The sequence below is a fragment of the Sebastes fasciatus genome, chromosome 1 (genome assembly GCF_043250625.1).
Source record: "Sebastes fasciatus isolate fSebFas1 chromosome 1, fSebFas1.pri, whole genome shotgun sequence".
NCBI classification, from domain to species: Eukaryota; Metazoa; Chordata; class Actinopteri; order Perciformes; family Sebastidae; genus Sebastes; species Sebastes fasciatus.
Window position 1 is genome coordinate 6,964,477 of NC_133795.1, and position 21,011 is coordinate 6,985,487.

The window sequence follows — 21,011 nt, forward strand, 5'->3', positions numbered from 1 at the left end:
TAGTCCAGGGGTTCTCAAACTTTTTGGGGCCAGGGGCCCCTTACAGGAGGAGAACATTTTCCAAGGATCCCCTCATAATCGTAACACTGATTAAGCATATTAAGCGTCCATTTGTACTCTTAGATATCATTGAAACTATTTGTATTCTAAAACTTTTCAGCCTAAATAGTTCATACATGTTTCATAGTGATAAACAGAAACACATTTCAATTTGAATCATGTTATTAAGATGAGATAATCCTTTATTAGTCCCACAGCGGGGACATTTGCAATGTTACTGAATGTTAATACCACTTATATACCTTTAAACAGAGGATGATGTCATTCAAATTGCATTTGACAGAATTTATATCCTACATTTCAAATAATTGATCTTAAACGCTTTCAGAAAATGAAGACTGGCATAGTCCTAATAAATCCAGATATTTAAACATACCAGTACAAATGCTTCAACTCTAAAATAATGAACTTATTGCTGTGTGTTACCCAAATATCAGAGTTTCTATTGGCCCAATGCTAACATGAGAGATGGGAGTAACGGACACAATATGCTTGTTTTATTGGTGCAAATGGTCCCCATCCGTAGATTTGCACTTTTTAATGATACAGCACAATTTAATAATATATAGTAAAGTATTTCACAGACTCCCTGACAGACCGACCCCACTTTGAGAATTACTGACATAATCCATCTTTGGTAATAATCCAACGCCCTCAAAATCAACAGACCATGTTGGCTTGACACTGTACACGTTCTTCGTGGCAATATCTCATTTGCCCTGATCTATCACCACATGACGCTGGCTCAAATTTTGGAGATTAAATGATTAGAATTCCCATCAAGTTTCTATTTTCAATCCGATTATGTAACCGCACAAATCGGCTATGTAATGAAAACACATTACATCAAAGTATGAACGCAATCTCTGGTTTTGGGTTGTTTTTTCCCAGATAAGTCCCTCTCGTTCATGCAGTTCTCCAAACTGCAGCTGTTTTCCTATCATGAGCAGCTCTACTGTAGAGTTGGAGGCCGCCTTGCTCAACGGCACCCCAGCAGCATTTCTTCTTATTCTGAAAAGCGCAGGCCTTCGAGACTACCGCTACCCCCAATTTCAATCTGCTTGTGTAAGAGCACAAATCAGCTGCGGAAAAAAACATGTTACATGATGCAACCTTTGACTTGTAGTGTTATTGCCAGGTGTATAAACAGGATGAGAAGGAACACACTCTCTTTAAATAACCCAGCATGTCAGAGACACAACGAGAAGATGCCCCATAGTGATTAATAACAATGATACTTTATTTATGTACCAGCAAATCTGTTTTGCATTGTTTTTGACATTTCCCTGCTTCTAAGCCAGACACTTACAGTACAGTAGGATACAATATATGAATTCGGAGAATGTTTTCATTAAAGAAGAGCACATTTTTGAATAACATATTTACAAACAACTGTAAATAAACAAGATTAAACCGAACAGAAAAAAAGGAAAAGAAATTTACAGGTCTTCCAAGTTTTGTCACCGACGAAGCACAAGATGCTAGGTTAAGAAAAGACAAGTCCACATTACAGTTTTCAGTGAATCATGGGTCAAGTGCTACAGCAACAACAATGCAAATAGTAAATTGAATTTAAGGGATACGGTAACTGACAAACATAGAAAGATTAACTGATAAAACTGGTACACTGATGAGGACTGTTAGAAAAGATAGTTTCAGACATCACACTCGTTACGTCTCTAAAACTGAAAATAAGATGCCTTTGATTCCAGACAAAAATAACTTCACAGTGTAGTATAAAATAAACCCTTGAGTAGGTCAAAAACAGAACAAATTATTTGTAGAGACTGCGTGTACAGTGTCCTTACATACTGGATGTCTTCAAGTTACTGTCTGTCCACACTTAGCAAGAGTTTTAATGCAGTATGGCATGGCAGGCGACCAGACTTTGGGACATTTGTTGATGCAAAAACAGTGACCATTTTGAAAACATGTTCAAAAAACTATTGCAAAGAGGCTGTGTAGGTTCAGGAACTCTATTGCAGTTTTTAATATAAAGCTTCTGCGTGTAAAGCACTGTGTACTGAGAGAGACAGGGCAACCTTCAGCAGTAGCTCAGACAAAAGGCATTCATAAGGTTTAGAGTTGCATGGGAACCATAGAAGTGAAATCTGGTCCTAAGGATTTTCTCCTGCATTTACGAGGTTACTTTTTGTGTTTAATCCTGATTTATGATGCTGACTTTCCACACATGTTCATATAAATATTAATATATGACACAGGCTTGCTGTAGCATCGGATTCCACCACACAGAACCTTTAAAGAAAGGAGAGAAACAGCTGCAGAAGTCACATCAGAGAGAATGTGCTGAACAATCTGAGTCCTGGTATCTTTGTAGACCAGTGAGCTTCCTCCGCTTCATCCGCTGCATCCGCTGCATCCTTCTGCACGCTGTGTGGGGGGACGGACGCCGCCTCCGCTGCTGCTGCTGTTCTCTGGCGCCCTCATGTGGAGCTGTACAGGGCAATCTGCTGCACCTTGCCCAGCTGTGTCAGCAGCCGTTTCATGCGGTGTTTGAGCTGAGGCAGACGAGCCAGAGGTTCAGGAGGCTCCAGCTCCCCGGTGTAGTCCAGCCAGCTCTCCAGCACTGAGAGGAGAACCGAACAGAGGTGAGCACATGGTTACACACACAGCGATGGGTTTCTTTTACCACACAAAGACTCTTTCCTGCTCTCAAGGACAAACCATGTGGGAGTGTTTCGGTATGCTTGATCAGGCCAACCCAGGTGTGATGCAATCCTCACATGCATAACAATCTCTGGGCTGTTGCATAATATCACGAATCATTAAAAGCAAATGTGTTTTGACTCTGAACTGACCTAGTTGGATAGAAACTTAACGTTACCAACATGAAACAGTTGACTGCTAACAAGCTGACATTACGGACTGATGGACCACTGTTATAAGCAGCGCAATTTTTAAAATCTAATCTCAAAGTTTCCTAAATCTGCTGAAGAGACAAAGTTAGTAACTAGGTCAAGGCCACCGCAGGTCTTACCGTCCAGCTCCCTCTCAATGAAGTCCATCCTGTGCGAGACCTCGTCCTGGACTGCATCTATGTGATCCAGCAGGTTGATCTGCCTCTGTTGATGCTGCCTGCTGTTATCGGCCGCCTCTCCAGGATCTCTTCCGCCCTCTTCCCTCGTCTCAGCCTGGGACCAAAAGCCACCCATCGAAACCTAGTGACAAAAAGGTGAAATCATCAGACAAGAATTTTCATCCCAACCAGGTTTAGACCTCCTTTATACAAAAGCTTTCTGCCAAAGCAACGCACATCATTCATCCACAACACACAAGAGACAAACAACCAAAAGTGGGCTATTTTGTCATGATTGGTGGTCAAAAGGCTGAGCCAAATCCTTGAATCACAGTGATGTAATGTCGCCATGACAACTTACCTACTTCCAATTTAAAATGTTCTGTGGTCCACTCTATAATCAAGACGGTCTATAATAAAAGACTGTGTACATACACTTTGGGAGAGAAGTCACTGATGACTTCCAAGGAACATTATTGTAAAAAAAGAGCCTGAAAATGTGTTCCACTAACAGCAGGAGGGTTAAGAAGTTGAGCTTTGTAAAACTTGTCAACTACATTCAGTTGGGCTTGAAGCGGTAGTCGGCCATACACCGATTACATTTGCCCGCCAACCCAACCGTCATTTTGCTATTTTATAGAAATAAAAACCCATTTAGTTCATTTTCACATGTCTGCACCCACGTTCATCAAAAAAAAAAAAAAAATTGTAAAAAACTAAGCGTGTTATCAATACATAGTCAAACGATGGACGCTGCAATTATAAATTGAAACTGAAGTCTCAGCACAGAGTAGCAGGAGTCACATTTCAGAGAGAGAGGACAGACGAGATGATGACGCAGGATTTGGTTTCAACGCGAAAGCAAAAGCGCCTATTTGCAATTTTTCAAATTTAAACCAAATGCTAAGGCAACCATAACGTTAATGAGGCAATCTGTAAACTTTTGGTATGAAGAGGACGGAGCGGCCACAGTCGGTGTGCGTGGTGCAACGGCACAAAGTGGAAATGTGCAGCCCTGCAGTGAAAGCTCGACCAGAGAGGCCGGGCACGCAGCCATCTAACGTTAAAGATCAAAGTAAGCGCTCTACATATATTGAGCGTCATCTTTCTTGTAAAAATGTCCGGTGTAATCGGTAACACCGGTGTTGTCACAAGTTTATTAAATTTCCTCATTCAGCAGTATTAATCACTTCATATACATAATCTTCATTAATTCAAGATTGATTCTGCAACTGGTGCAGTATTTTGTTACCGACTGCAACAAATAAGGCATTCTGAAAATCCTACATTCTCTCCGCTTCTGGCAGACATCTTCTTCACAGCGACCGCAACTGGGGTCATGGATACTGTAGTATATTCAACTTGAGAAATCATCTTTCTTCTATTTATAACTATGGTGATGTAAAGATTATTTTCCCAAAAAATCCTGTGTTCGTTTTGAGGGGCATATTACTAGTACTCTTTCAAATGTGATTTTACAAAAGGAAAAAATATTTCTAGAATGTTGCTCATTTCATTCGTCTATAGTGACGACTCAGGCTGCACTTTAAGTGCGTTTTCACATTAGGTACAATTGATCTGTACTGTGCCCGAGTACGATTGTACCCCCCTCTCCGCTCAGCTTTTACATTAGTAAAGTTGTTCCGTACTAGCTGTTCTAGTGGCAGAATATCGTAAAACACTTCACTCAAACTTGACAGAAACAAAATAAAACTCACCAATACTGTCGTCGTTAGTCTTTCCAACATTCACCAACTCTGGTTTGGTTGAAATAAACTCTTATTTCACAGAGTTTGATGTGAAAATATGCCGACTCTACACGTTGTCTCCCCTCCCACCCCGTCTCTCTCTCTGCCCGCTGAGCAACTGAGCGGCTCTCGTTATTCGCAGACAGATCATTAAATCAGCTAAATAAAATAACAAACATCACTCAACCCCATCGCCTATTGTTTATATTTTAAGGAACCTCTCGCCTGCCTTCCTGCTGTATCATCCACGGCCGTGCAGTTCAGAGGATGAGATCGGCGCATGATGCATATACAGACATAGATTTGAAACTGTTTTATATGTATAAAGATTTCGGAGGAGACCGGCGGCGTTGAAAAAAGCCTGCCCTTTCAAAACTATTCGCTAACTGCTAACGTTACTCGCATTAAATAGCAGTCCACTTCTGTGTTTTAGTACTGTTGGCTTTCACACCTGATGCGAACCGTACCCGAGGACACATGAACCGTAGTCCAGACCACCTTTTCACCTTTCACACTAATCAATCGAACTGGACTTTGGGCACAAGTGTACTCGGATCCGGGCCCGGCCCCTAATGTGACAGCACCCTAAACCTCCTTGTCTGCTGTGGAATGAGGCCTAACCTTGTTACTGGTGCTTGTTGATTTGGGTTTGTCCGTCTCCAGCAGGCTTCCGTAGCGCTGCTCCCGCTCCAACAGTTCCTCTGTGCTTCTCATGCTGTCCTCCAGCTCTGAGCCCTGTCGGGTCTCCACCACCAGCCTCTGCTCCACCGCCGGATAATACGCCCGCGGTTTCTGGTAGCAATGTTCAAGGGTAATGTACGAGTCCTGGAAGGATGGGAAGGGGGAGGAGGAGCAGGACGAAGAGGAGGTGGCAGCTGTAGCCGCCCGGCTCAGCTTCTCCAGAGCGTTGGACATTAAAATTTCACCTCGGCTCATGTCCTCATCGGGAGTCACAGGAGACGGTGCTGCGTCACTGCCACGACACGAGTCAGAGGCGAACCGTGACCTCTCCAAATGCTTCCACGGCTGCCGCCACAGCTGCAAGTCCGGGTGAGTATTGCTCCTGAAAAGCCAAAGGCAAGATTAGACTAACATCACATAAAATAAAATTATTAAATAATAAAAATATCTAACTGAAACTAGGGGTGATTTGGACAACAGTTTCTGTCATGATCCACATTTAATTTGACTTCAGTAGATAACAGAAAAAACACCCTAAAGTCTCTTCCTTTGTACTCACTGTAGGACGCTCATCTTGAGCTGCAGTCCGTTGAGGATCTCTACCACGTGGTGCACGTCTCCCAGCAGCTGGTGGGTGGTGGTGATCTTCTTGGCGTTTTGGTGAGAGTAGTTCTCTTCCAGGAAGGACAAGCCGTACATGTGACCATTGCTCAACCATTCACGATCGTACCAGTAGCGCAGACTCTGCCTCTGACCTGGAAATAATGAACACATTGAAATGCAATGTTATCAAATTCAATGACTTGTTCAGAAATTACAAACTACAAAAGGTTGTGCAAGTAAAGCTGTTGTCAAGTGATCCAGAGTCTCTCTTTTAGAGCGAGGCTGTGTCTGCTTGCTGGTGTAGTTGGTTGGTTGGGGTACGAGGGAATTATAGCATTCGTTAAAGGAACAGTGTGTAACATTTTGGGGGATCTATTAGCAGGAATGGAATATAATATTCATAACTATATTTTCATTAGTGTATAATCACCTGTTTTTGTTAGCTTAGAATGAGCCCTTCATGTCTACATAGGGAGCGGGGCTTCACGGAGTCCGCCATGTTGCTCCACCATGTTTCTACAGTAGCTCAGAACGGACAAACCAAACACCGCAGAGAGACTTTTGTGTTTTTACGTTACCTAAAGGCCACCGTAGTTCTCCGACACGCTTGTGAAACTGCGGTAATGTGAGACGCACGGTGCAAAACCGTGGTACCGCCAGCCGCCATCTGACTTCCGTTGCTCCTAAAGTAGTGTTATTATGGTGAAGATGGCCTCTGAGCGAGGCGAACCGCGTTACCACGTTTTTGCTCACGTTACCGCAGTCTTGTAGAGAGGGAGGAGTGAGCTGAGGGGTATTCAGTTGGTTGCAATCTGCAACCACACCTTTGGATACCACCAAATCCTACACACTGTACCTTTAAGATGTGGAGTCTATATGCAAATACAGCGAGCAGTCATACACCAGGCTGCACAGCAGACGACACAAATGTGAGGCAGCTTTAGCTTGGTGCACAGTACTAACTAAGTCAACAAAATATTTTGGTCTACAATTCTCCGTTTTACAGGCAATGTGTTTCACTCGCTCCGATCATGCATACCAGCTCACTCCTCCATCTTGGCAGAGTGTGCTCTTAAAGCAAGTCTTTTTTTGTTTTTAGCTAAAAACGGCAACTGTACAGCTATTTTTTTCCCCATTTACTGTGGACACACCATGACCCCCATACTCCTGTATTATTTAGGACCATGAAAAACAGGGGACAATACTTATAGCAAATTTAAAAAAAACACAATAAACCAAAAGGGAATCTGCAGCACAAACACTCTGTAGTTTCACTACACCGGAACCCAGTTTACTGTCTGATGTGGTTAACATTGTTTTCTTTTAGCAGGAAACAGTACAACGTTACGATGCATGAGAACATAAAATCCTCGGGCAAGATCAGCGTGAACCATCTTATTCTAAATATTGCGACTTTATGATAAATTTGGTATAAATAAATAAGTATATTGGGCGGTGAACTTCCGAATCACAATGTAAAACAGCATTATTATACAATAATAATGTCTGATAGTTATTTTAAAACATGTTTCCATAAAAATAATCACAGCGTAATTTTTCTTATTGTCCACTAGATGGCAGATAATACACTCAGCTTAAAAGGTGGTGGAGTGTTTTTCCCCTCACCTGGTGGGTCTCTGCAGATGTAGCAGGTGTATCGGTCTGGAACATTGTCTTCTAACAGGCCCATGCAGGTGCCATGCTGCCAGCACAAACAATCTTCACACTGAGGGAAGGACACGGATGTTTTATATTAATGCAACCCTAAGACTAAAAAAAAGAAAGCTTGCAATACATTAAAAATAGACACGCAAAAACAAAACCAGCTCACCTGAATCATGAAGTCATTCTCTTCCTCCACCTCACAGATACATCGCACAATCTCTTGGTCACTTGTGTCCACAGCTCCAGAGTCCACGCTCAGGGGAGGCGTGGCGACGTCCAGATCCACCCCGAAGTCATCGTCGCTCCACCCACAGCTGTCCGTGGACCAGTCGCTGATGCTATCCTCATCTACAGTAACAGGGACAAACACAACTATTGTTTTTTCATGTTTTTCCTGGGACGATATAGCTAAATTAATATTCTTAAATTTTAGTTTTAATGAATATTTGTGGATTACAAGATGAAGCAAGCCTTAGCAGCAAAGAACAGCTCAGGATTCAATCAACCAAGCGTTAAAATTGTGTCCCATTTGAGACAGCAGCCGGTTTAATTCTGCAGGTCATGACATGTGATGAGCAACAACATTTGAAAGCAGATAACTGGTGTGAAGCACATCAAACTACATGATAGATTGAATCCAGAGAGAAAAGAAGAATGGAGGGGAGAGGAAGCCATGTACAGTCACACAAGACAAACACACACACACACAGTCACAGAGATACCCACCATCCACATGTATCTGCTGTGAGTAGCTGTATCCAGGCCTGCTGGGGAAGGCCTCAGGCTTGTGATTGTGTGAGGGGGGGAATTTGAGTGGCAAATTCAATTTGGACTGAAGACCCAATACTGAGATGTCAATATTCTCCTCACTACCTGTGTAGTCTGTTAATACAGGGAAGGGGGGGGAAGCAGACGTAGAACAAAATGTCAACTTTGGAAATGCTGAACAAAAACGCCCATCAGGAGGTGACAAACTGTGGCACAACAAAACATGGACAAAAAATAGACTCAAGAACAGTCAGGGACAATCAGTTTGATAAAATCCATAGGGATGTCACGAGAACCGATACTTCGGTAACAAGTCGACGCCAAAGTACTAGTTTTCCTACAGCACCGTCAGGGCTTGAGACTAACGGCGTCCTGTCGTCCTGGGGACAGTAGAAAATGTGTTTGGGACACAATAAACTCGCTATTGACGCATTCAGGGGACGCACCCTATTTTTTCCCTGATAACGCTAAAATGTGAACAACAAATCCGTGTTGAAATCGGCGGGACGAGAGCTAGTTACCATTAGCTGTTAGCTCCGTGCAGGACTGTGCTGTTTCCCGGCTGCCAATAGCTAACGTTAACTAGCTCTCGTCTTGACGATTTCAACACGGGAGGTGCCATTAATTTACATTATGATGCGTTAACGTTAGCAGCCGGTAGGCAGCATGGGCCTGCAGAGCTAACGGTTAATGTTAACGCATTATGATGCGTTCAGGCTCTATTTACTAAAAACGAGTATTGGGCGAAGGTAAATTTTAACGTTATCATGATGTGTTCAAATGTTATCTTGTAAAACGTAGCTGTTGGCGAGAACATGAATAAATCCAGTTGTTTGAAGGAGATGTTTTCCCAGCAATATAAAACAGATAATAGAGAATATGACCCGTTTAACTTCATAACAAAAAACAGTATGCAAACAGTATTAAAGGCGTATGTTGAAGTACATGGGATTTATTGTTTTACTTTTGTTTTTTTTTAAAGTTATTTTTTTGGGGGCATTTTCCATTTTTATGACAGGACAGTGGATAGAGTCTTGAAAGGGGGGAGAGAGAGAGTGGATGCGGAAAGGGCCACAGGCCGGATTCGAACCCGGGCCGCCGCGGTCAGGACCAAGCCTTAATACATGGACGCCCGCTCTACCAACTGAGCTAACCCAGGCGCCCTTACTTTTGTTTTTTACCATAGTATCGAATTGGTACCGAGAATCATTGAATTTCACTGGTATTGGTATCGACTACTAAATTTCTGGTATCGTGACATCCCCAAAAATCCATACCGGGCCGTGTTTCCGGCCTTTTAATAGTATGAAATAACCAATAAGGAAGGTAACCTACAGTGTGTGTATGCCAAACATACTGTACGTACATATGAATGCTAACTAGGAATAGAGAGAACGGTGTTGGATTTGTGTTTGGATCAGTTAATATCAGTGCCACAACAAAATCTGGCTTTTCATCACCAGCACTGTCAAAGAGTTGTGGTAAACGAGAGCAAATGCAAGAAGCTATGATGTAAATGAGTTGAAGCTTTCTGATTGATATAATGGAGTGACAGAGGCCAGCGACAGATGTGACACTTCTCCCACACACAAAGGCTCAGCCACCACACCAAGAGGAGTGAATGGAGTACTTTATGCTTTGCAGGCTAGCCAATTCCACAATGTCACAGTGAGGCACATGCAGAGCAGCAGATATGGGGGGAGGCCCGATGCCAGCAGGGACCCCTTCTTACCAGACTTGGCCTTCTTTTTCTTCTTCTTCTTCTTTAGTTTAATGCGGAGGAAGTCCTTCTGTTTCGACTTCTCTTTCAGTTTGTCTTTTACTGACCCTGCGGACCGTTAAGTGTCAAGAGTTAAGCCTTGTGTGTGCATAGCTTTCACAGCAGGTAACTATTAAAAATTGCACTGTAAGGGGCCGTTCACATGCTGCGTTTTTTTGCGCCCTCAAATCCATTGTTGTCGATGTAGATGTACAGACGGCAAGCTCAAAAGCAAGAGCGACGGCGTCGTGGCGTGCAGGCCTTCCTATGGCCCCAAAGAGTGAGAAGCATTACTACAGGCACGAAGGAAGTAGTAAAGTAGTAAAGCCCGCCTCTTACTTGATTATATTGGCTGCCTGCCTGGGTAAAGTTTGACATTGATGAGCGGTGTGGTTTCGCGCTTGGCGCTGAAAAATGTAGAACATTTTATTTTTTATGCGCGTCTAAAAACTGCTACCTCCTAAGCACCTTGGATAACTAGTATTACGGCCTTGCGGTTGTATGCCTCCGCCGAGCAGTGAAGTTGCAGTTTACATCCATGTCTGTCCAAAATATCATCACTCCATCATTTTATCCTGTTAGACGTGTGAAACAGGCATAATTAGAACATGAATTCTTGAGTTGTGACCAAAAACTTTTTTTGTGAGGTCACAGTGACCTTTGACCACCAAAATCTAATCAGTTCATCCTCGAGTCCAAGTGATAAAATTCCCTCCAGGAATTCCTCAGATTTCGCGATCACGAGAATGGACCGGACGGACGTACGTACGGACAACCCGAAAACATAATGCCTCCAGCCACGGCATAATAAAAAGGATGAAGGCTGCTGTTTTCCATGTGTTTTTAGACGCAAAATGTGAACAGCCCCTAAGAAGGGAAACTAACAGTGAACAGGTAAAACTCTATGCAGTCATTTTCTCACTCATACTGAATGATACTGACCAATGTCAAAGCCGCTCTTATCTGAGTCCTTGTCCTGCTGCTGGCAGCCGTTCCTGTCCAGCTGGTTCTCCTTGCTCTTCTCCCTCAGCAGTGCCCTCTGCTGATGGCCCTGGGTGTTGACTGCAGGCGGGGCTGATGTGCGTCTGCCTACAGTCTTCACCTCGCCCCGGGGAGCCGCGGCAGGCCCAACAGAGTCTGAGAAAAATCAAAGAAAAGACAAATATATAAGCACAAAACTCTGATGTTTTCGCATGGCTGGAAGTGCAATATTCACAATGCAGCCTTGTTTTAGACGTGTATCATTATCAATTAAAGCAGGTCATGATTTTCTGATTTTGTGGTAGCATAACATGCATTTGGTTTTGAGCAATATATAAATAGCAGCTCCAGTTTCTAATAAAACTCTTTTTAAGTCACTTCAATTGGGACGGAAGGTAAACTAGAGAGGAACTCACGCATCGAGGCAGAGATGGTGCGCCTTCTCTTCGGGCCGTCCACGCCGGTGGCAGTAGCCTGTTTCTCAGAGGACCTGGTCTGGATGCTCCTGGTGGGGCTGTGGTCCCCGTCCGGCGGCGGCTCCTCGCCATGATAATATTTCAGGTGGTAGTGCAGCAGCTTGGCCTTACGGAATGACTTTGTGCAGCCGGGAGAGCTGCACTTAAACGGGTTGTGGTCGAGGTTGATGGACAGGACGGGGGGAGGTTGGTTTTTGATGACTCTGTACACTAAAACAAGGAACAACATAAGTGTAAAGGAAGTTCATCAAAGAATGCGAGTGATGACTGTATTTGTTTAATAAGCTTTGAGTTGTACTCACATGGTTCTCTGCTGAATCTGTTGGGGTTGTGGAAACCCTGTTTCCTTATCGCTGCCAAAGACAAAAGAAAGAAATTCATTTATTCACTTAAAGCCCCCCTCCAGTGTATTTTGGCATTTTTATGATATTTCATATACGAGTTATTTTCGGACAATGTTGATTAGCCACACTGTTTGCTTAATATTTATTTGACAAATAACTTTGAGAACTCAAAGATAAAAAACAAGGTTGTTGCTAAAACAGGAATGTGATATATGACTATAGCTGCATGTAGCTTCAGCTCATACGTCATCCTCCAAGCTTGCGCAGGTGCACTTATGCTTCTTTGTATCTGAGTGGCAAACTATAAACGTCATTGTGAGCTAGGTAGTCAACTTATCTTGTATTTGACCTATTTTACCATACTTGTAGCATTATAGCCTTAGTTATCCATCTCTCTGTGTAGGTGTATCTGTTTCTGTCTGTCGAACACAAAATCCCACCAGCAGAATTAGCAGACTGACTGTGTCTCTCGATCGTTCACTTCTTTACCGTTTCCCCCTGGAGCTAAATTAGCAGAAAGCAGCCTATGCCGCACGCCGGTGTTGTGTCCGGCCACAGCGTACCGCAGGACGGATCACAGGCATGTTGCCCGCCGTTTGAAATGCAGTTTCGGGATGTTTTTGAGGTTTGTCCCAGTGTCCAGACCTATCTATGTCCCGTTAGAGAAATAAATGAATCACAGTGCAGACGGTGTAGTGTTGGTGTTGGGAGCTGACACGAAAGCGGCCAGTGCACCTCCAAAACGTCCTGAAACTGCATTTCAAACGGCAGATCTTGGCAACATGTCTATCCATCCTGCGGTGCACTGTGGCCGGCATGCGGCTCCACAATGCAAAAACAGCCAGACGGCTGCGTCGCCAGGAGGAGACAGTAGAAAAGAGAGCAAGAGATAGAGAGCGAGGGTGTGTTACACTAATTCTTGTCTCATTTGTGGTCTGATAAACAGTAAATTCATCAAATTCAGAGCCATATAGCTGTTTTCCAAGCTACTGTAGCTGCCTCCATCTAAACTGTTTTAAAAAGACGATGCAATCTGGTTGCCATGGTAATGAATTTCGTCTGACTATTAACAATAACCCCCATTCTCTGTTTGAGAAAGAACGTTAACCGAAAAACAGGAAGTAACACTGTCTGGAGGGGGCTTGAAAATGTGCCCAGATGCCGTGTGATATTCACATTTTCACAATCCTACAGATCCGATGACATTTCTGCTGATTGCTGATCATTAACACTTACGTTTCACAGGTTGGGGAGGCGGCACATCCGCTGCAGGCTGAGAGATTTCCGATTGGACGTTCGGCTTCTGCTCCACGTCTCTATTGGATTGTGTGGTTGTCATAGTGACGGGCACCTGCTCCATCTGTGCTGACGTCTGAGTGGGCAACTCTGTGTATGGCTTGGGCGACTCTGTATATGGCTTTGTTCCACTCTGTTCTGTTTGCACCTCTTCTTTCTTTACCTCTCCATTTACGTGACACTTTTCCTCCTTTCGCTCATCGTCTTCTTCTACCTTCACCCCGTTTGTGAGTCCCGTCCCCTTTCCTACATCCCCGGGCTTGTTCTGGTCTGCTTGCTCTGATGTTTCCTCTTCCTGTTTGATAGCAGGTGCAGCATCGACTTCACCATTTGTTTTCTTGCTCTTCTCGTTTACCATCCCCTCTTCCCGCTCCTCCCGCTCCTCGTCCTCGCTGTTGCTGTCGTCCTCCTGGTCGGAGGTGCTGCGTCTGGCTCGCTTGTTCTTGGGACCTCCGTTCTCCTGAGGCCTCCTGTCTCTGCGGTTCGGGGCCCTCCTAACCATGTTCCTTTCAGAGGACCGAGTCTTCCCTCCACCAACACCACCTCTCTATTTGTAGGCAGGACAAAGAGAACGTTCAGGAAACCAGCAGAAAATGGCACTCAAGACATCGATTGATGTGGACAAAGAACATGGATGTTTATGTTCACCTATTTACCTCTTTAATAAAAGGCTTCACGTGGATCCCCTTCACTGTCTGGATAACGCCATCATAGAACTTCACAGTGTAGGATCCTGAGGGGGATAAAGGAGAACATGTTTTACACAAGGGACAGCTGCTAGTACGGTAGTTGATAAGCCACCTTTAAGGGCGGGTCATCTGCGTTCTGATCTTTTTTTCAAATGGAAACGATCACTCAGGCGTTAGCAAAATGCAGTGACGCAGGTTACCAAAGTAAGCTAATCGAAGCTAATCAATAAGTTTATGAATAATTCACAAAAACAGTCGTTTTTACGTCGCAGAACATGGGAGGTGCTGGTCTACCGCTGCATCAATTGGCTAGTTCGTTTGTGTTCGTGTGTGACTTTCAGATGTGAACTAACGTGGCGTCCACACAGCAGTACATTGCTTAGCTCTCGTGCTGGTACTCCTACTGTCTGCTACTCCAAACTGGGAGCATGCAGACCACCATCTAAGTTACTGTATGTAACGTTAATACACTGACTATAAGGATGTATACAATACTGTACATGTAGCAGCGTCATCATGCAGAAACCCATGTCAAGTCACATGGGAAATAGTTTTTAGAAGGGCTTTGGAAAATGTCATTTTGACACTAAAAAATACATAAAACATACATACATACTTTGACCAAAATTTGAATGTTCGTATTTTAATACATAAGGAACACCACTAGGAAGCTACAGAATTACATAAAAACCTTCCAAATAAATAAATAATGAACCCACCCTTAAAGTTGTTCTGCTGTTAGTGTGATATATTCCCCTACTTAGAGTTGTGTAATTGTGCCTCAGACAGATTTATCTTCATAGTTTCTATTTGCTGTGCCAGTGAAAAAGTGAAAAAGCCATTTTGCTATTATTGAATGACTCAATGCCACACATTCCTCTTTGAATACAAAAGTGAAACTACTGTATGCTCCATGTTGCACAATCTTGTATTGAAACACACAACTTTAATAATCAGAGTAAAATATTTAACATCTTCCTCAGAGTTATTAGAATCCTTAACTTGAAATAATGGATCCATACATTTAAAACATTTTAAGATAGTTCTGCTCAAAATATGCTCAACACCTTAAGTTATTGATACTCACCATCTTTATTCACCGAAATGACCTTAGCGGGGTAGAAACGGCAGTCGGACCAGCTGGCCAGGACCTTGTCATTCACATGAAAGCACTGCAGGGAGGACAGAGACATTCGATCTGGGACATACTGGAGGCTTGTTGTCAAAATCTCACGGGGAGGTGGAGCTGTTAAATGCTAACAAAACCATCATTGTTGTAACATCTCTATCAAAAATAACAGTGCTCAAATTTTACTCGCAAGTAAAAGTAGCAGATACCTATTTGGCATATGCAAATAAAACCCCAGTATAATGATTCAGATCCCATCTATGTAAATACATTATGGAACAAAGGCTAGAGGAACACAAGATAACCCACTAGTGGGGCACAACTTCCAATTTCTCTATGCAACACAGGTCAAATCAAGCGCAAACAGTGTTGTTAGCTTACAGGTTCAGGAGCGTCTTCCTGCAGGCCCTGCCGCCTCAGCTGAACCCTCTCCACGGGTCTCAGGTAGGGACTTGTCCAGTCAAACCACTCGTCGTAACGGTGGCTCCACTGGCGGTAATGGACCAGTACTTTTTCTTCGTCGTAGTCAACCTTCTCTATGTTGCCAGCATACCTACGTGACAAAATAAATTCAATAATAATACATGATTGGACAGGGGAGAGGTTAAAGTTCCTTGTCGTTTATTTCAAACATGTAATGAGGATGGCGAGTAAGCAAAAAATGAGTGAATCTTGAAAAATGTCAAACGTAAATAAATTATGAAATAAATGATGTGCTGGAGTTAGTGCTGGGCTGCTATAATGTGATTACTGTTTTCAATTACAAATTCAGCACAGTTACCACCTCCAGTAACACACTGTCACTCTCAACATCTTAGGAGGTGAGCCGGTCTGTCCTTTAGCCAGGAGTTCAATAGGAAGGCAAATATCAACTGTGTTTTTGATGTGTCCATCAAAAGGACTGAGCTGACTGTCCCCTAGTCCTTTCAGAGAGGCTGCTCACACTGTTGTGCTTGTGACACCAATGTCACATGGTTAAGTTAAAAATCAAAACCTCTTTCCTTTTGGAACAATGACAATCTGTAATTCTATCTTTAGCATATTGCAACCATAGAGTGCTGCAGGAATGAATCCTAAAACCCAAAAAAGAGTTAGCATTTTAGCACTTCTGGTTCCTTTGTTGAATGGGTTTTTAGTTAGAAGCCTGAAATAAGGTCTGTGGTTAACACAAGCTTGAGAGACATTAATGTTTTATTCTATGATATAAACTATGTCGGTAAATATCCCACTCGTGAATTTTGAAGCTTTTACGTGTCTTAAAAAAGGCCGTTGCGTCCACCTTTACAGCCTCTATGGACTGTCCCGAATAACATTTTTTGGGCTTCAAAGATTCGGTGAGAAATATTCGAAGGTATTCGAAGCTTTGTGGTGCAGCAGTCTGTCTGTCTCCATCTCCCCTGTTTTTAGTGCCGCTGCCGCATTACTGTACGCACACGCACCTCCAAACACAACAAAAAGTGATATCCGTCTGAGAATAACTAGTAATAGTAAATATTGAACATGAATAATGAATAATGTCGTGAGATGATTCCTTATTTCATGGGCAATTTGGGGATTTATACTTTATTATTACATACTTACATTACAAGCATTGGAATACTGATTTGGAGGTTGATTATCACGGCAATGGTCGAAGCTTTGAATCTTCAAAGCATTCGCGTCAGCCTTAACAGCCTTGTTGTGTATACTCACGCTTGTGCGACCGCGGTGTAGTTCGTTTATAGCCCAACGCTAGCTTTCTACTTCTGGCGATTGCATTCACGCTTCAAATCATAAAAGTGGTGTTCATTTGTGAAGATTATCTCGCTGAACAGAAAGTGCAAGTATAATTTTGCCACAGAGCTTATTTTCTGCAATAATGGAAAAATCCCGTTGGTTTTGTGTCGAGAGAACCAGGGCGATGCTAACTTCCTGGTTAGCCCACAAAAATACGCCATCCCTGCACCACTCTACTAACATGATTTATAATATGATTTAATAGTCACTGATGAAATTACTGTCTGTTATCAATCCAGATCAAAGGCTGCTTCATCACCAGCTGTTGTTTACTGGCATAGGAGTGTCTTTTTCTTAATTCTTTAGCGTTTAATATAGAGATACAGACTAGCTGACCCAGGCCCACAATGAAGAGAATGAGAGTTTATGGGGGAGGAGTGAAGGAAGTGAACATTTACAGGGATGGGGAGGAATGAGCGAGGCCATGACTCACCAGTTTTTGAGGCTGTCTCTGGCCTCAAGCTGAGCTCCCACCTCAAAAGAAATCCCTCTTCTGTTAGGGGGCGTCTTACTCATACTGCCCACATCAAGGCTCCCTTCCTGTACACACACACACACACACACACACACATTAACCAAAACACATACCAATCAAATCTAAACCCATTTGACCTTGGGTTCACTACTGAGAAACACACATTGTGCTCAGCCAAGAACACAACATATGAGACTATCAAGGACTTTTACAGATAGTCAGCCTCCTCTCTCTCAGGTCATCACTAACAATTATTTTACCAGAAGACTGTGGCAAATCCCAGCTTTGCACCCGAGTAGCAATTTTGGTGTTAAAAAAGGGTCTCCCATTGTATATAATAATACAGTCTGGGGCTGGGAAAACATATTACCAGCAGAAACATACACAAGCTACAGATTACACATGTTGTAGAGTGCAACAACACGGTGTAATAAAGCAAGGGGACATATTACGGTGAGCCATGTACCTCAAAATGGTGATGAAATGTGTAACTAATACCAGATGTTCAGTGATCACTAGTTGAGACAGCATGTTCCTATGAGGATCTTTATCATAAAGAGCAATATTTAAGTATTATTTTACTCCCTAACAAGATGGCACAGTGAACAAAAGGTGCAAGAATGACTAAGATAATCATAGCTTTCCTACTGTAGCACCCACCAGTACAGTAGGCAGGCAATGATGCACCAAGCTAATACTCGACTGATGAACAGTGTATTTTGTCTTATATTGTCTCATCAAATACAGATCTGTAGTCTGCAGCTTTGCACCTGAGTAGCAATTTTGGTGTTAAAAAAGGCACTCCCATTGTATATAATAATACAGTCTGGGGGTGGGAAAACACATTACCAGCAGAAACATACACAAGCTACAGATTACACATGTGGTGCAATAAAGCAAGGGACATATTACGGTGAGCCATGTACCTCAAAATGGTGATGAAATGTGTAACTAATACCAGATGTTCAGTGATCACTAGTTGAGATAGCATGCTCCTATGAGGATCTTTATCATAAAGAGCAATATTTAAGTATTATTTTACTCCCTAACAAGATGGCACAGTGAACAAAAGGTGCAAGAATGACTAAGATAATCATAGCTTTCCTACTGTAGCACCCACCAGTACAGTAAGTAGGCAATGATGCACCAAGCTCGACTGATGAACAGTGTATTTTGTATTAAATTGTCTATGCAGTTTAATCAAATACAGATCTGTATTCTGCAGCTTTGCACCTGAGTTAAAAGGCACTCCCATTGTATATAATAATTATAATAATAATACAGTCTGGGGCTGGGAAAATATATTACCAGCAGAAACATACACAAGCTACAGATTACACATGCAATATTTAAGTATTATTTTACTCCTTAACAAGATGGCACAGTGAGAAAAAGGTGCAAGAATGACTAAGATAATCATTGCATCACAGCACCCACCAGTACAGTAAGCAGGCAATGATGCACCAAGCTAATACTCGACTGATGAACAGTGTATTTTGTCTTTTAAATTGTCTATGCAGTCTCATCAAATACAGATCTGCTGCTGATGCACAGCCCCTTTAGCTGAAATAAAGGGCTTGGTGGAGGAGTGGAGGAGGATATTCATGCACACAGCCTCCTCCTTTGTCATGCATATACACACAGGACAGATTGAGATTATCGACGCCTTTCATTAAAAGCCAAATCTACATTTTATATAATAAATGTCTTACTTTCGTGCAGGATATAGCTGAGTCGGTTCGCCATAGCGGAGGCAGTCTGGAGTTATTGGCTTTTCGGCGCAGCCTACAAACCGGATATCTCTGCACACTAGCGGCCCACGTGTTTTCTGCTCAACCCATTTCAACGTATAGACACAATAGAAGACAATAGAAAAGGTCTCTTGTGTGATTATTCTTCTGCAACAGGCAGATAACTAGCAAAGTATCAAAGAGTATATAATATTCAGTAAAAATGCAATATGTGGAATTAATTTGTGCATTTTTTATGGCCTGTATTAAGAGCCAGATAGACTATATAGCGACACATGCAGCAGCAGCACCCATATCTAGTTAGTGATGCCACAATTAAGAGTCAGGAAATAGATGATTATCAGTTAAAATTGTAACAAGAAACATATTTTGCATGATTAATTTAGTCTTATATTGATATTTTACTGTAATAAACTAAAAACACCCTTCTAATGTTTTTTCCACGTGCATTTTTCTACTATATTTTAACACGTTCAACAAGGCTTCCTACTGTTGACCACTTCATATTCAGTAAAAATGCAATATGTGGAATTAATTTGTACATTTTTATGGGCCTGCATTAAGAGCCAGATAGGTGATATAGCGACACATGCTGCAGCAGTAAACCCATATATAGTTAGTGATGCCACATTCATGAGTCAGGAAATGCCTGATTATCAGTTTAATTTGTCACAGGAAACATATTTTTGCATGATTAATTTATGTTGATATTTTATTGTAATATATGAAAAAACACCCTTTTAATGTTTTTTTCCACATGCATTTCTCTACTGTATTATAACAGAAAACACACAAGGCTTCCTACTGTTCACCACTTTGATTATCAGTTTAATTTGTAACAAGAAACATATTTTAAGATGATTAATTTATCTTGATATTTTACTGTAAAAAGAGAAGAAAAAAAAAACACCATTTTAATGTTTTTTCCACGTGCATTTCTCTACTGTATTTTAACAGAAAACATTCAACAATGCGTCATGTCATGTTTATTTTTGTTTATAGCTTATATTGTATATTGGTAGAATATCAACTTTTTTAATTCTTATTTTGGTCCAACGTTTTTATCTATTCTTTTGTTATTATACTGCTTATTTGCAAAGCAAATTCCTAGTGTATACCTCTTTACACCTGGCAATAAACACGATTCTGATTCATCTTCTGATTGACCACTTCAACTGCTATCAACACTTTATTGTCCAGTTTTATAACCAGTGGGCGTAGCCGGAGAGCGACCAGCACCCTACGTCAGCGCTTTAGACGAATATGATTGGTCGAGACAGTCTAGTGTGGGCGGGGATACTCGCGTCTGATTGGTCCGTTCACCCGTCACTCACAGAGCTCTCCGGGCCTCGCGTTGAGGGCCTACTTTGTGATACTTTATCGTGACTGTTGAGCGTTAAAACTTCAGAAAATGAGACTCCACGGAGCCGTTTAACAAGCACCGAGTGGTTAAAAACACACAGTGAATAAAGAGACACGAAGGTTATTACACGAACTGTACAACCGAGACATTTTATTATCTACTTCGTCACGTTTGTTTTGAACTCAAAACGCCGACATGCGGCGGCAGCAGCAGCACCATCAATCGCCGCTGACGCATCTCCCATCAAACCTGCCTGTTTATCGATGTTATCAGGGACTATTAGACTCTGGGAGATGAGGTTTAAGCTTCCTACCTGTTCTCCAGTCACTCGTGGTCCGGTTGGGTGTGTAAATGTGCAGTGTAATCCCGTTAAAGTGCCGGTTACCGCTGCCTCCTCCGCCTGTCTGGCT

General features: G+C 42.4%; 1 protein-coding gene across 6 annotated transcripts in view; it reads right to left on the minus strand.

Annotated features, from left to right (window-relative positions):
* Nucleotides 1–1,278: 1,278 nt before the first annotated feature.
* LOC141782145 (PHD finger protein 20-like) overlaps nt 1,279–21,011 on the minus strand; it is a 19,795-nt gene continuing 62 nt past the window's right edge. Inside the window, exons 1-18 of one of the 6 annotated variants that reach the window (XM_074658396.1) lie at nt 20,915–21,011; nt 19,200–19,315; nt 17,446–17,552; nt 15,618–15,789; nt 15,195–15,279; nt 14,075–14,151; nt 13,359–13,965; nt 12,081–12,131; nt 11,719–11,988; nt 11,264–11,458; nt 10,295–10,390; nt 8,521–8,676; nt 7,961–8,142; nt 7,756–7,855; nt 6,086–6,281; nt 5,467–5,908; nt 3,059–3,239; nt 1,279–2,647 (exon numbers count right to left, since the gene is read on the minus strand). The exon at nt 20,915–21,011 is cut by the window's right edge and continues 43 nt beyond it. In XM_074658396.1, the coding sequence (XP_074514497.1) occupies nt 2,505–2,647; nt 3,059–3,239; nt 5,467–5,908; nt 6,086–6,281; nt 7,756–7,855; nt 7,961–8,142; nt 8,521–8,676; nt 10,295–10,390; nt 11,264–11,458; nt 11,719–11,988; nt 12,081–12,131; nt 13,359–13,965; nt 14,075–14,151; nt 15,195–15,279; nt 15,618–15,789; nt 17,446–17,528 (3,036 nt within the window). In that variant the 5' untranslated portion in view covers nt 17,529–17,552; nt 19,200–19,315; nt 20,915–21,011 and the 3' untranslated portion in view covers nt 1,279–2,504. Of the gene's footprint in view, nt 2,648–3,058; nt 3,240–5,466; nt 5,909–6,085; nt 6,282–7,755; nt 7,856–7,960; nt 8,143–8,520; nt 8,677–10,294; nt 10,391–11,263; nt 11,459–11,718; nt 11,989–12,080; nt 12,132–13,358; nt 13,966–14,074; nt 14,152–15,194; nt 15,364–15,617; nt 15,790–17,445; nt 17,553–19,199; nt 19,316–20,914 lie in introns of those variants that run through there. The other 5 variants (XM_074658656.1, XM_074658318.1, XM_074658235.1 and 2 more) reach the window with 5 other exon arrangements.